Source organism: Rhinolophus hipposideros (genome assembly GCF_964194185.1).
Source record: "Rhinolophus hipposideros genome assembly, chromosome: 13".
Lineage (NCBI taxonomy): Eukaryota > Metazoa > Chordata > Mammalia > Chiroptera > Rhinolophidae > Rhinolophus > Rhinolophus hipposideros.
This window is the reverse complement of record NC_138059.1, coordinates 16,795,375-16,810,862: the sequence shown is the minus strand read 5'-3', so window position 1 is coordinate 16,810,862 and position 15,488 is coordinate 16,795,375. Positions and strand designations below refer to the sequence as shown.

At 41.4% G+C, this 15,488-nt stretch overlaps 1 protein-coding gene across 1 annotated transcript in view; it reads right to left on the bottom strand.

Moving 5' to 3' along the window:
* Positions 1 to 278: 278 nt before the first annotated feature.
* The window catches only part of EXT1 (exostosin glycosyltransferase 1), a 273,137-nt gene continuing 257,927 nt past the window's right edge, over positions 279 to 15,488 (bottom strand). The window contains exons 9-12 of the mRNA XM_081070072.1: positions 11,453 to 11,542; positions 6,040 to 6,200; positions 3,661 to 3,832; positions 279 to 820 (exon numbers count right to left, since the gene is read on the bottom strand). Of these exons, the coding sequence (XP_080926198.1) occupies positions 635 to 820; positions 3,661 to 3,832; positions 6,040 to 6,200; positions 11,453 to 11,542 (609 nt within the window). The 3' untranslated portion in view covers positions 279 to 634. The remainder of the gene's footprint in view (positions 821 to 3,660; positions 3,833 to 6,039; positions 6,201 to 11,452; positions 11,543 to 15,488) is intronic.

Sequence of the window (15,488 nt, the reverse complement as noted above, 5' to 3'; positions counted from 1 at the left end):
AAGTCACAATACATTCTCTCATGCAGTGACATTTTAGAGATAAAAGTTCAAGTGGATCTGCAAATTCGAAGTGGAAAACAATCTGCACAGGCCAAGTTGAATAACGAACTTGTCTTAACTTATGCACAGTTATTTCCTGACACTGGATGGAGTGACTCATTGTGTTTTCCATGAGGTCTGAACTTTTGTAATGGCGGGAAGCCCTGCATGACCAACGGCAATGATGTTTGTGGGAAGAGGACCAGCAGCTTTGAAACAGTCACAACCAACACAATTTTGATTAAAGAAAGAACTCTGGTTTTTAATAGTTTTGATCATTAAAAAAGTTTAAACCTGCATAGCAATCATTTCAAAAATAATTATTTAATGTTCCATAATTAAACTGTACACAACCTAGTCTTGGGATATAGAAGCCAGTGAGGTGAGTTTGGAGCAGTCTGGTGCAGTCCCAGGAGCCAGGAGTCGAGTTCCCATTGGCCTTTTTTTTTTTTTTTTTTTTGTCATTCTGTTCATATAAGTTTATTTGGATACTTGGCACAATCTGGCTCAGCGGCTGAGTGGATCTGCACTGGGAAGAGAGAGCAGCTTGACCCCAGGCCCTTCTCTCTTCCCCTCCCCCACTCGGCCAGGTTCCTCAAAGGCGCTCAATGTCTCGGTATTTTTTCCTCAGAATAGAGACCTGGTCTTTAAAGAGGACAGGGTCGAGCCTCATCTGAGAGTGGATCAGCGGCATGTAGCCAAACCAGCTGGCAAACGTGTTCATGCAGCTCTGTCGCTGGGCAAAGTGGTCGGGGTCAGCCCAGCGAGAAGCCCGGGAAGTCTGGGGAAAGGGAGAGAAACAAGGAAAACAATGAGCCAAGTACAAGATGAGATGGAGACACTGCAGAAAACCAAGTCAGAGGCATGGGCATGCAGCAGAGCTCAGGGGCTGGCCTGGCCACTATCATCCCCGACCCTCCATCCTTGCGCCTGCTGAAAATTCAAGCACTGATCCTGGTTTCCATCCTGGACAGAAGGTTTTCCCCAGATACGCTACCATTCTCAATACTAAACATATGCACAAACAAGGATCTATATTGACTGACTTAATTCTCTGCTCAGTGAATGACTTACCAATGGAAACTCAACCTACTATGGTCACTAAACAGAAAACTTCCCTTTGCACTTTGGATCCAATACTATGACTAACAATATGTTTGTGGTTTCAGAGATAGTATTCTAAAACCTTCTTGTTTCCTTGGTGGATTCTAGGTAAGGAGAAAAGATGGCTACCACTCTTTAGCTCTCTGTGTTGCCCCTAAGGTTGGTTAAATATTTTTAGACCATGCAAATGACTGACAGTGGTGTAAAAGAAAGCCTGAAATGATGTCAGTGCTGAAATTTAATAGACAAACTAAGCATAATGTCTTTGAATCCGTGTTTTTACAAAACAAGGAAAAGGTAGGCTGCCTAATTATGGGGAAACAACACAAACTCCTTTTTGTCATTAGACAACTAGGTACATTTTACTGTGAAAATCACCCAGAGTCACTTTAAAACCACAGGTGTCTACATGCTTGAAAGCAACCACTGAAGGTAAAGACAAATGTCACGTTACCTCTGAGCAGCAGAAACACAAACAAAATAAGATTTGTAAAGTGTTTTCATGAAGTTCATTTGAGCCTCAACAAACTGGTCAAGCTATCTACTCAGGTAATAACATTCCCACTGTATTGATGAGGAAGTAGGTCCAAGGAAGTTAAAATTACTTGTTTCAGGCTAAAAAGAGATAGAACTCAGGTATCATTCTTTACCATTTATGTCAGGAGAACTGCGTGGTAAATCAGAGAAAGTATCAACTGAAGCTAACCATTTGAGTTCATATCAGAGCGGACAGTCCATTCTTATTCTCTCTTAAAAATGAGGGTGAAAAAATCTGTTGAATCATTCAAGTATCTTTTTTGTCTCTAGAGTTTAACATTTATTTGGGGTCAACCAACATATTAGAGAAGGGACTTTTACAGTGTAATAAAAGTACAACTTTCAGCCTGTTATCATTTACTTTACCATACAAAAATTAAAGAAACATATGTGTATGACGGGAAAAGTGGGCAAATACAGTTTATATCTAATGAGGTACATCTATTTAGACCTAAAGCTAAATTTAGATTTGTCCAAAAAAATGTGTAAAACTATTAGAAATATGAGTTTGGTCGAATTAGGCAAATCTATGAGAAGGATATAAAACCACCCCGAAGAAATCATGTGTTATTAGAATTCTACTCTAATTAGTATATAACCTTAGGGAAGTTCACAGAACTCTCTGAGAAACAATATTAAAGGAATTCTGTGTCCTTAAATGAGAGAATCTATATGAAAATGCTTGAGTACATAGTAGACACTCAATACATCTTTCAGCCTTAAAGATTAAAAATTCTTGCAATTCCTTTAGTATTTAGAGGGAACTAGAATTTTCCACTAGACTCTTTGCTAAGGACAGACAGTAGCTCTGTCACAACAAATACCTAGAACCCTGTCTAATAACCTGTACATGCTCACTAACTATTGAATGACTAACTTTTATCCACTTAACACCCTGTAAACTTGTTGCTCTGACTAAATTTAGTGAATAAAAAACCATCAATTGTGTTATGAAGAAGCCTGGCTAATGTTCCTTTGCAAAGGCTAGATCTTGTATGTGATTTTCAGTAACTCTTAGAATATGGAAAACCCTACACCACTGCACTGATGTAACCATGTTAAAACATGTCCTTTCGGGTTGACTCTCTCTGATGCTGTAGGATGACGCTCTATGCTTTAACTTGGGTAGATTTAAATGGTCTTACGCGTACTTAAGATATTTGATTTCTTTTTTATAGTACTGGGCTTTGTCTGGGATGAATAAGGGAAGATGAGCTTCAGCATATCCAGGTCATCCTGACACAGGACCCTGGGGTGTGGAAGGACAAGAAGTGGAAAGAACAGAGCCTGGGATTCAACTTCCAGTTTTGTCTCTAATACTGGGCGACTGGTAGCAGTATGCTTAAATTCTCTGGGTCCTAGTTTTCTTATTTGTAACATGAGAAAGTTGGATTATATTCCCTTGCAAGTTTCTTTAGGACGAAACTTTTATGACTCAATGCAATACTTGACTTTAAAAAAAAAAAAAATCTTTCCTACATGTTATCTCACAGGGGTGAGATAAAGTAGATTTCAACATTTCCATTTTAAAGATGAGTCACGTGAGTTGCCGAAGGCAACTGAGTTGCCTACAGCTTATAAATGCTGGTTCTAGAACTGGAAACCAAATAGTGTGACTCCTGGTCTGCCACCATGATGCTGATCCAACTCAACAGCAATCTCCAGAGGACTGTGTTGAAAGTATTATTAGCTATTCATTAAATGAAGCACCAGTGATAAACTTACATAAATTCTTTGCCGGCCTTTAAACTCTGGAGAAGCTATGGCTTTGTCATGCCACCTTGTAGGTCATCTGAAAGCTTTTATGTTCTGGACATAAAGATACCCTTGCCTTATGCCTTCCCAATTATCCGCGTGCCAACCATATACTACCTTTTTTCTGTAATCTCATTACGCTTCCTAGAAGAACAACGAGCCCTCAATACTTCCGGTGGTAGCACCCGCAAGCAAAGCAAGGGAGGAGAGTTTTCCTTCTCTTACCTGTCCCATCATTGTCTCCTTATACTGCTTCTTCTGGGTCACTTTGATTGGAGGCAACTTTGTCACAGCAGACACCAGGAAATTCATGAGAATGTCCTCACAGTTGGCTAGTTGGTCCACCATGTTCTTCAGGCTGGCTGGCAGATAATGGGTGTACAGGTAGTGATAATATCTGTACAAACCAAAGAGAGATTTACCAGGGGGCCATCATTATATAAGGACAAGTGGTCTTCTTTGGCCAAAAACCCATACCCATTCTTTGAATCCCTGGATGACAATTTCATGGATGAAGATGATGATGACGGTGATAGCTATCACTTCTGTGGTACTGACTATATGCCAGATAACATGCTAAAGTGCTTTACAACAAACGCCTCATCTGATTCTTATTAAGAACCTATCATGTAGGTACAACTGTTACCCTCATTTTACAGATAAGGAAACGAGGTTCACAGATACACACTGATGCAAATATTGCTTAACCAGCCTAACTTTACTATCAGCCTGGTTGGTAAGAAACAGAATACTTAGATGGCAAGAGAAATTACATATATATACCTATATATCATTATAAGCTGCTTTACAATTTTAATTATTGACTTCATCAGAACTATATTCAATACCACCCCATAACTCGGAGTCCAACAATATATGTAGGGTTCTATTTTTGCGGGCTATGAACCTTGTATTTCAACATTGTGAGAGCAAAACCCTAATTAATCTGGTGGTCAATCATGATGGAGAACCCACAATTTTCTTGAATTATTTTTCGCCCTATTTTCTTTCTGGGGAGAAGGGACATATGGCATATATTCATAGAAAAAAAATATTGAAGTGAGTCAGATTCACTGAGGGGAAGGGGCAGGAAGAAAAGGAACAATGAACTTTCAAGAAGCGAAATTGTGAGATAAAGATTCAGTCAGCCTAAACGTTTATACTTTGTGCATTTCCAACTCTATCCGTGATATGCAAGATTCTCTATTCTTTACTTAAAAAAGACTAGGTTAAGATTGTTCTGTTCATCTTACAAAGGCAGAAGAGCAGGATTTCATTAATGATGGAGTCAGGAACATTAACCATCTGTACTCACTACTATTGCAATCTTACCCGAGTCCCTGGCTTTAAAGACCAATATATGCAAATAACTCCCACATTTTTATCTCCATCCCTGACCTTTTTCAACACACCCTTTTGGATGTCTTGCCATCCCCAAGACTGAATTGCACGTCCTCTAATATTTATTCCATCTACAGCTTTCTCTGTCTGTTGATGGCTATTCTGTCCTTCTAGTTCTTCAAGTCAAAAACTTAAGAGTCATCAAACTCTATATCCCATCTGTCAGGACATCATGCTGGAGTATCTTCATAATATGCCCATAATCTGATCACTATTTACCACATTCATTGCTCACTTCCTGGTCTCAGGCTCCATCATCTCTTGTCTAGATAATGTTAATCACCTCCCAAGAGGTCTCCCTGCTTCTACCCTGGCCCCCTTAGAGCCTATCCTCAACACAGCATCCAGAGTGGACCCCTAAAACATAATTAAGATCGCTCTGCTCAAACCCCACGTCACTTAGAGGAAAGTCAAGTCCTCATGACGGACAAAAGGTCCTGCCTCTGGGCTCCCATGACCTGTCTCACCTGCTTTCCACTCAGCCCACTCTAGCCACATTGGTCTTCTTGATATCCCTCCACTATTCTGCCTTGGGGCATTGATTCTCGCTGTTTCCTATGCGGTAACTCTCTTCCTAAAGACATTCTCTTGGCTGACTTCCTCACTTCCTTCAAATGTCTGCTCAAATCTCACTTGCTCCATGAGGGTCACCCCGGCCACCCCCTCATCTGCCCCTTTCCTCTGGCACTTCTGATCCTTCTCCTTGGCACTATCTGCTCTACACGTTCTCTTCTTCTTATACAACTTCTCACCTGAATACATTATAGAATTATTATGTATGTATATTGTGTTTCCCCCTGTTAGAATATAAGATACACATAGTCGGGGAATTTTTTATTTTTTTATTTTACTCAATGGTAAATCCCAAGGAATGTCTGGGGGATGCTCAATTGAGTATTTACTTTTGCTGTTGTTATTCTAAATAGTCAGTTACTCAATACACCTTGCGTACGTCTTCACACTTCAAATAAACTGAAGATGCTACTCTGCCATAATTTCTGGAACTACAATAAGCCAAGAGGTTTTATTGGTTTCAAAGACACATGTTGGCCACATCAACAAAGCTGGAAGAGGGATGCAAACTAATTTTCCATTCATGTTGTTAACAAGATTTGGCCAGAGTTTCCTATTTATGCAACAGCCAGAAACTAATATAAGGAGCTATATAAAAACCCAAACACGAGAGATGTGTCAAGTCCTCACTTGTGGTAGATAGCAGCTCCTGTTAACACCATGGAGTAGTCATTCGTCCACTTGGACGTGTACCCCCACCGCTCCTTAGAGTTATCCCAAAAATGGCTGCGTGCAGGGTACCCCACAATCCTCTCCGGGAAGCTCTGCCACACTGTGAAGGCAAAATCCACCTGCAGGCAGAACACAAGGCAAACAAGCAATCAAGAGTGTTAACAAATGTCAACAAAACATTACCTTCCCCCTGCTAATTCATAACGCGAAATCCCACGACTGTTGAGAAACATTGGTTCCGTGTATTCATCAGCAAATTAAACTGACGGCTTGACATTTTGCCCCATAATTATGCTCATTTTAATGTTTTCCGTTATAGAAACTTCAGATTGGTGCAGAAAGGAAAGAAGGAAAAAAAACATGTGCCGATCTGTCCTTTAGAAATCCAGTCTGTGTAAGCTAAAAGAACAAGTCCAAAAGCCGTTGCTTTCCCACCCCCAAAAGTACATGGGATCACTGATTTGTGTGAGGCACAAACACATCTGTTTTATAAGCGAGAGATTTCCTGTATACACCCAGAGTACGACAATACAGCATATATCATAACCAGCACACAGCAAAGCCAAACGACTAGAATGAAAGCATCCTCTTAAGAGCAAGAGAAAAGATGTTTAAAAAAGCGCCCAAGTTCTAACAGGAACACGGAGGAGACATCATAAAGAAACAGTCATTCAGGCCTCGCAGCTTTGAAAATGCACAGTGCAAAGGAAATCTAGTAAAAGCATTCACAGTGAAAAATCACTAAGACCAAGTGGGGACCAGGCCAAGTGAAGCCACAGGATTATTTGAAAGGCAATGCAGCTGAATGACTTTCCAGTACTTACAATAACCCAAAGCAGGCACTTCTGAACCTGCTAGAAACTAACATTTCTAATTAGCAAATAGTCTGTTTTCAAATGTGCAAACTCATGTCTGACTTCCTAGGATTATTTGATGAATGATAAAATAATATATGGAAAGTGAACATAAAAATAGTCACAGCAAACAACTGTATAATGCTCATAATTGTTATTATAATGGTTATTAGAGACTTACACATTTTAACTTATTTAATCCTCACGATAATTCTGGGAAAAGGTAATTTGATAGTCGCAGATTTAGAGACGGAAGCTAAGGTATATGGAGGTTCAAATAATTTGCCTGAGCTAGTAAGTGGCAGAGCCAAGATTTGGACCCAGGGCCCCTGGTTTCAGAGTTGCTGTGTACTTCTTCATAACCTCTCTTTTAGCTCTGTTACTGTAGTGTTCAAAGCAATCAATCTTTCATACAGGTTATACATTCACCCTACAACCTTTGCCCTACCTTTTTTTGATAAGCGAAGAAAATGGAAATTTCATTTATTCCACCAATATTTAAAGTCTCAGCACTGTGATGGTACCTGGGGGACTGAGTGATGATGGCAAGCCCAGCTCCTGCCCTCTCAGAAGTGTAAGAGAAGAGCAAACAACTATTTACAACAGTCAAAAAGTAGAAACAACCCCAAACATCAACTGATGAATAAACCAAATATGGGATATCCACACAACAGAGTATTATTCAGCCATAAAAAGGAATGAAATACTGATACATGTGACAACAGGGACCAACTTGAAACACTATGTTGAGTGACAGAAGCCACACACAAAAAGCCACATGTTGTACGATCCCATTGACATGAAAGTCCAGATTATGCAAATACGTAGAGACAGAAAACAGATTGGTGGTTCCTAAGGCTAGAAAGTCACTGATCAATGGATATGGGGTTTCCTTCACGGGTGACGAAAATGGTTTAGAATAAGACAGAGATAATGATTGTATAACACTGAGAAGGTACTAAACAACAGTGAATTATATACTGTAAAACGGTTAATTTTATGTTGTGTGAATTTTACCTCAATTAAAAGAAAAGACAAAGCAAATAACCCTAGATCAGTATTTCCCAAGCTGTCATTATATGCATAATATCACCCTCCTGCATGTCACATTCCCATACCACACATTCAACAACTTATTTAATATTTTTCTTTAAACTGACTACTCTCTTAAAACAATTTTTCCATTTGCCTCATCCTTGGTAAGTAAATATATCAGTGAAATCCTAGGTTTGATTGCTGGCTATATCTTTTTCTAACAAACATTCAAGTGAATGTGGAATTGTTAAAATGAAACACACACTTGCCACGAACGCTGTGAAACCATTTAATGTGCATAAACCATCTTTTGGGAAACATTAAGCCTAGATGACCCGTAAGGGTCCTTTTATCTCTAAATTCTTTGGGCCTAGTTACAAGTCACTGTTTTTGTCAACAGGCATGAATTTAACATGTTTTGAAAATCTAGTTTGGTGTCCTACCTCAAGACGAGAAAGCCTTAACAATATAGTGTGTTCCCCCAAACTGTGACATCCGGGGGAAGGAAAGTAGGGTGGTGAGGCATACATGAAGGAAACTTGGTGGGGCATGGGGCATCTCCCAGTGAAAAGACAACAGGGGTGTGAACACTATGTGCTAGGAAAGTGAGATCAGCTTGTGATAACCTACCCTCTTAACCTGCCCAGCATCTCTGCTGCTCAATACTAACGGTGCCAACGAATGGGACTGGCTATTATGCAGCCCGTCAAGGAATCAGCCTGGCCGTCAGCACTCGTTGGAGTTTTCCATCTTTGTAAAGGAAACACATGCACTGGCAACCACTAGAGAACCTGATGGGGTGTTTTCATCACATGAATTTCTTACTGTCTCCAAGCTGAGTCAAGTCATTTCAAAGGAATTCAAAAGTAAATTCAGATAAAACTGGGATTCGTGTGATACTTCTGCTTTCATGGAGATCATTAACACATCAAAGAAGGCAAAGGTCAGCTCACAGCCTTTTCTCCTAAAAAACCAACATCTGTTTTCTTTTGAGAATTTGCTGCAACCCAGATAAATGTAAATAACCAGAAACCAACTACATCTAATACCCTTTAAAGGAGGCTGTTTAAAAATCTCTCCTTAATACTACAGAGAGACATTTAACAAGCTACGAATCCTTAGAGAGGAAATAAAATGAATTAACATCTATTCCCCTAAAAAAAAAAAAGAGAAAGGAGAATTCCTTGTCCTCAGCCATTTTAGGCAACACAACCCCCTCCCCTGATCAGCAGGCAACAGTAAACCAGACTGCCAGCCTCCTTAAATTTATGTATCATTTTCAACCTGCAGTTGAGGTCTAATTACTTCACATCCAACACATGTTCTTACCAGGGTGTGCTGAATGGCTGGAATTGCTATTCTTTGAAAAGAAACCCACCAGCACATGGATATATCACCATGGGACAGGGAAAAACAAATCCTAGAGTGAGACTAATAGTCTTGTGCCCAGGAGAAGCTGTGAGATGATGGGTAGATACCTTGGGAAATAGGATAATGATTTAGGTATGCACTACAGCTGTCTTGACCATAGGTTCCACCCTGGCAATCGGATGCCTTTCCTGTATGTGCCCTCTGAGATCCACTCTCACCTCTTCTTGCCGTGTTCTGCATTCTGAGATGATAAAAGCCTAGGGTTGCAACAACCTGGCCTTCCTTGCTGGCTGGTGGCTGATGGGATTAGGTCAGTGGGGGCTTAGAGCAGGAAAACAAAGATGGGACCGTGAGAAAGGTCAGGGTATTTCTTCCTGTTCCTTCCCAGCTTTGGCACCAGAGTTCTGGCAGCTGCCACGTCCCTCCATAGGCAGCCTCTTCTCACCAGTCCTATCTCTTGGGGACTCTGGAAACACTATTTCCTTCCCTGGCTCCTTCAGGCCTAGGAGTGGGAGCTGCTTCCTGTTCTTGTTACTCTCCAGGTGCCTCACTGTCTCTTGCAGGGGGAGGGGAGTACTTTAACCCCACCCACCTTTCTAAATAATCCTAAAGCCCTTCATTTAAACCACCTGATGAGAATTCTGTTAGCTGCCAAGACTCTGATGGCTACAGGCTGGAACTGTGTAATCAAAGCACCTGGCATGGAGACCAGAACAAAGAAATCCCTCAATAAATACTTGTTGAACGAATGTGCTTCTGGGATGCCAGCTTCCCTTGCAGGAAGCAGCAGAAAAATGCAAGCTGGGTGTCGTATACCCTGTATCCCATAGCTGCCTTTCCCTCTGAAAAGTCAGCATATCTTCTCTTCTGCCTCCCACCCACCCCTTTCTCCTGCTGCAATTGGCTCTTTAAACATGACACAATTGGCTCTAATCCCCTCAGCATGCATCTCTCCAATCATTCATTCAATACCGAGTATTCATAGAGCCTCAGCTACATAGAAAGCATTCTATCAAGGTGAGGCCCAGCACATTTTGTCCTGGGGTTATGTAGGCTGCCCTTGCATATAAGTGTTTGTTCAACTGTATTTGATGGATGTTGGAAGCATCCATGGAATTTCAAGAAAGGGACACTGAGACGGGTAGCCTAGGTTAACACGTGTCCTGGCTAATCGGGCAGCAGGCTGTTAGAATCAGACTGGCATCCAGGAACGTGCATGCTGGGAAGTGCCCATGTTTAAATTGAAAAGGAAATGATTCTGAATAAAAAGGGAGAAAGAAAGGGAGGGGAAAGGTATAAGTAGCTCTGTGCTTTTTAGCAGCTACCATAACTAATTTATTTCTGATATACTACATTTTTATAGAACTGTCTTTGGTCCCCTCTATGGTTTAAAGTCAGGTTTCAGAGATCAATACTCAGTTGAGTTGTAAAAACTGGTTTTCTATCATATCTCTCTTCTTCTCTCCTTCCTCCTCCTCACACATTCTCTGTGCAATCCTTTTTTTTTTTTTGGCACACATACCTGAATGTCTCAAATAGCAGGGATCTCCGTCTCAGGCTTAAAGTGAAACCGTTTGCTTATGTGGGTACAAGAAAATGAGCACTTGAAGCCAAGACAGAAAAGCTGCCTTTAGAACCCAGAACAGTGTTCCCTAACAGAGGCGACACACACCCACACAGGCATTGAAATCATTGGGAAGGATGGACTGTTTGCTCTGTCTGGACAGTGTGTTTTCAAGATAATGTTAAACAGGTACCCCCCTTCCCCCACCACCTCTCCTTGGTGTTTCTGCATACCTGCCAGTAGCTGTGCTGTTTAAAAAAAAAAAAAAAAAAAAAGAGGGCAGGCAGGAGGGGAGAGGTGAGGTACAGCCATGCAAATGAGGAGCCAATTAGCAGAGAAAACAAAAGGAAAGATGCCCTCATCAGGTTGCCAGGTGGTGGCAAGGTGCTCACAGAAACTGGGTTGGTTAAAACTGACTCTGCAGGAAGTTTCGAAAATGTTTCTGATTCAGCCAAGGCACTGGGAAAAGAAGCGCTAGCACCTTGAGGTTTGGGGTTACAGCCCCAAGAGCCCACTCACTGCCCGCTCCCCAGAGGTGGGCGCTTACCTCCGTGGTTGAAAGCACAGTGTCCTCGTCAAGGCTGAGCACTGCGTCTGTGATGATGTTGTCATAGGGCAGAAAACGGCTGCTCATCACCTGGGAGGAAGTGGAAAACAAGCAGGAAGGAAGAAATTAGGAAAAAGAGAGGTACATTTTGAGACTTTTTTTCAAGACCAGTTCCTCATCCTCAACCTTCGGAGAAAAGGTCCTACCACCACGTCACTGCTCAACAGGAAAGACGTCCATTACTCATCAGTGCAGAATTATTGGCCCCACAACTTGGCGTACCTCCTGTGTACAGACACCTTGTGAGTCAAGAGAGTACAAAGGTAAAGATGACATTCCCTATCTTGCAGGAGTGCATGGTCTACAGATGCAGCGTGACGCAGATGGTCAGGCCTAGCCTGATAGGAAAACTGCCAGGGGAACAGAAGATGAGCAGATGAAAGCCTCACAGGAGAAGGGACACTGAAACCGGACCCTGATGGAGAGGAATTCAGCAGCTATACAGGGAAATGAGGCATAACAGAGCTCTCAGGAAATGCAAACCACAGAGGAGAGAAGCAGTACTCTGAGGCCAGGAAGGAGTAGATGCATGGAGTCCAAGTGTGGGACACACACCACGGGGACAGTGAAAAACGTTACTATTCGTTTTTTCTAGCATGGATTAGAAACAAGTGGATACTCACATAACAGTAGTCGCCATAGCAATACAAGATAGTAGTAAAGTTATTTAAAAATAGTTTCATTAAAATATAAAATAAGCTGATTTAAAAAAATTATTAAATAAACAATATCACAGGTGGCCCACGAATTTAGGAAAATTGTGAAGGTAGTATATGAGTAAAGTTTGGGCAATTCCAGGATAAGACATGGCAAGCGACGTGTGGGGGATGGGAGTTTGGGAGACAAGAGGATCAGATGCTAAACGGAGGCTGGAGAGACTGCCCTGAGACAGACACAGCTGAAACCTTTGTGCTGAATGTACCAAAGAATAACGGTAAGCATGATGGTATCACAGGATTAACTAACAAGGTTTAAACATTTACAATGTGCCAATGTTTCAGGTTATTTATGTAGTTCCTCTCATTTCGTATTTATAAAAAACCTCATTGTATAGGTGAGAAAACTAAGGCACAGAAACATTAAGTGTCTTGCCCCAAGTGGACCCCACCAGCATTTCACCCCGGATGGCGTGATTTTACAAAACACCTCAGCCACTATGCTTGACCTGTCTCAGGTTTGAAAAGGACCTCAAAGGTGAATTTGGGGCATATACGGCAATCTCTCATTCACCACCTTCCTCTGGAAGTTACAGTGATCGTTATGACAACCTCTCGGAATTCACACTTGGAGACTCAGGAGAAAAGACACACTTGCCATCAACTCTCAAGGCCCAAAAGCCACAGAATGAAGCAGCTAGACCCTGAAGACAAAGGGAAAAATGGCAGACACCCAATCTGGCTGTTAAGAGTATATTCTCCACAAATCTGAGAACTCCCCGCCCCCACCAAAAGTTGCCCAAACTATATTTACATCAAGAAGCCAGTTCATCCACGGGCTTCGTCTCAGGTTGGGTTTACAGGCCTCTGAAACTACCAGAGGGTTTATGACTTTAAAGGATGGAAGGTACCCACTCCAATCCATCTCTGGCAGCTCTAGGAATGTATCTACAGAATAAATGGCTTTAGGTCTGCTCCTACACATGTCAACTGGGTCAAGTTTTTTCCCCCCCTTTCTCAGGCTTTCAAAATAAAATAAAACACAAAGCGATCAGCAGCCCCATATACACAGTATTCAGAAATCTCAGCCTGAAGCAATTCTCCCGATTCTGTTTACACGTCTACTGACTAACACAGAAACCATTAGCTGTCAGCTTAGTGATGCCCTGACCTTTCCCTTGTTAAGCCTACAGGGGAGAACTGCAAAGACAAGGCCTATAAATTCAAAGTAGAGTTTTGCAGCCAAACTAGCAAACATATCAATTTTAAACTCAAGGTTAGACATGGAGATTTGAAATGGGGAATGGGAGGGAATGTGGCTTCTTTTCCATCAGGTGCCCAACCATTCGTTTTAAAATGATCCATTTCCTTTTTGTGAACTTGCTTCATCAACAGAGGTTAAGAGCCCATGAACCAGCCACTACCAAATTCTAGTAGTGTCAAATTCGAACTCCAGGCTCTCTTTCAAGTACCTTGCCTCAGCTACATCCCAAAAGTTGAATGGATTAGCATGAAAGGAATCCAGGTACTTACAAAGCCAATCCCGAGGGAACGGAATACTCCTCATTAGTTCATTTAAGAAATATTTCACTACCACGTAGCAGCCCAACCCGTTCTAGAATTAATAAATATGACTAGGAAATGACCAAGACTCAAGAAGTTTACTATCTAATAGGGAAGACAAAAAATGTCCCTAAGTAATTATACGAAACACAATTAACACCTATCACAGTGCATCCACACTTCTAAGTCTACTTACTTACATATCATTTGATTCTTTGAGCTACACTGTTAGTTACGATTGTTTCCATTTACTGAAGGAGGGTGGAGCATAGAGAGTTAAATAACTCACCTTAGGTCACACAAAAGTAAGTCTGACTCATGAAATAAACCATAACATTATAATGCCTCCCAGAAGACTGGCAGACATTCACTAAACCCTTGGTGTACAATAGGTACAAGGTTAAACACCTGAAGTGCAGTATCTCATTTAATTCTTCAAATGGGCCCAAGCCTTAGCCCAGGTTCCCTGGAGTACAGAGCCTGAAGCAAGACTTAAGCGCAAATGCTTTTCCAGGTTGTGTAATCCCAAGACAGAGAGAGTAAGGAAAAAGGAACCACATGCCCCATGGGAATCAGTGGACGCTGGGACACAACAAGTGGCCAGAAGCCCAAATATAGTTCTGGTTGCGAGAATGTCGGGTATCTTACAAGACACATAAGTGCAATAAAGCCCATGACCCAGGTACTATTGTTATCATCAGCATCTTATAAATAAACTGGGATTCCTTGCTGAGAGTAGAATATAAAATCAATCCATAAGTCTGTGAATAAAAATGCAATACTAACCAAAAGTCAGAATAGCTCCTGGTGAGTCCGTCAAATTAGATCCTTTTTGAATATCCAGACATAGTCAAAGGAAGTCGTCTACTAGAAGGAGATCTAGTCACCCACGGAAGCATAAAAAACAAAGGATCCCCAAATTCAAGTTAATCTGACCACCGTTCTGGGTCTCAGGCATTGCAATTAGGGAGACAGATAAAAGGGGTTGTAGGCAGGAGATTTTTTTGTGGAAACACATCTATGGTGAGATGGATTCATAAGGGTAAGTAAGAGTGATGTCAGGAGCCATGTGATTATTCTAATTCCTCCTTTTCTCATGAAATGCTTACCAAGCAGCTCTCTGATAATCATGGTGCTTGAATCCAGTCCTAAGAATGACATGACTGTATCTGTCATATTTCCCACTGTGTTCCAACATGTTGCACAGCGCCCAGCACACAGTAGGCACTCATACATTGGAAGTAACTAGATAATGCACTGATCATCACGAAGTGACTAGATAATGCACTGATCATCTCGTCCACGTGATAGTTCCAAGTCTCATTGTACTATGGTGAAGCACATGAAACTGTCACTTTTAGGGAGTGAAACGATGATTTCAAATGGTATAACCTAAGAAATCGATATTTTGTTATTCTAGCTCAAAGGGGTTTTACTTAGTATGAGACAATCTCTCAGGATCCGACCCATTGGGGACTGAGAAAGGAAGACTCTTAGGTGACAATGCTTCACCAATCTCAGTTGAGTGACTAATTTCACAATGGATAAGATCTCCAAGAAAGCAATGAGCCAAAGCCAGAGAAACAATATGCTCACCTCTGGCTTCCAATAATGGAAGAAGTTTGAAAGAGGAGGTAGCATGTGATCAGGGGCCTAAAGAATGGATGGGAAGTTTGACAATAGAGATGAAGGGTTGAGAGGGGTGGTTAAGACTTACAGCAAAGTGGGAAAGACATAAATGAGAGGTAGGAAGGGAC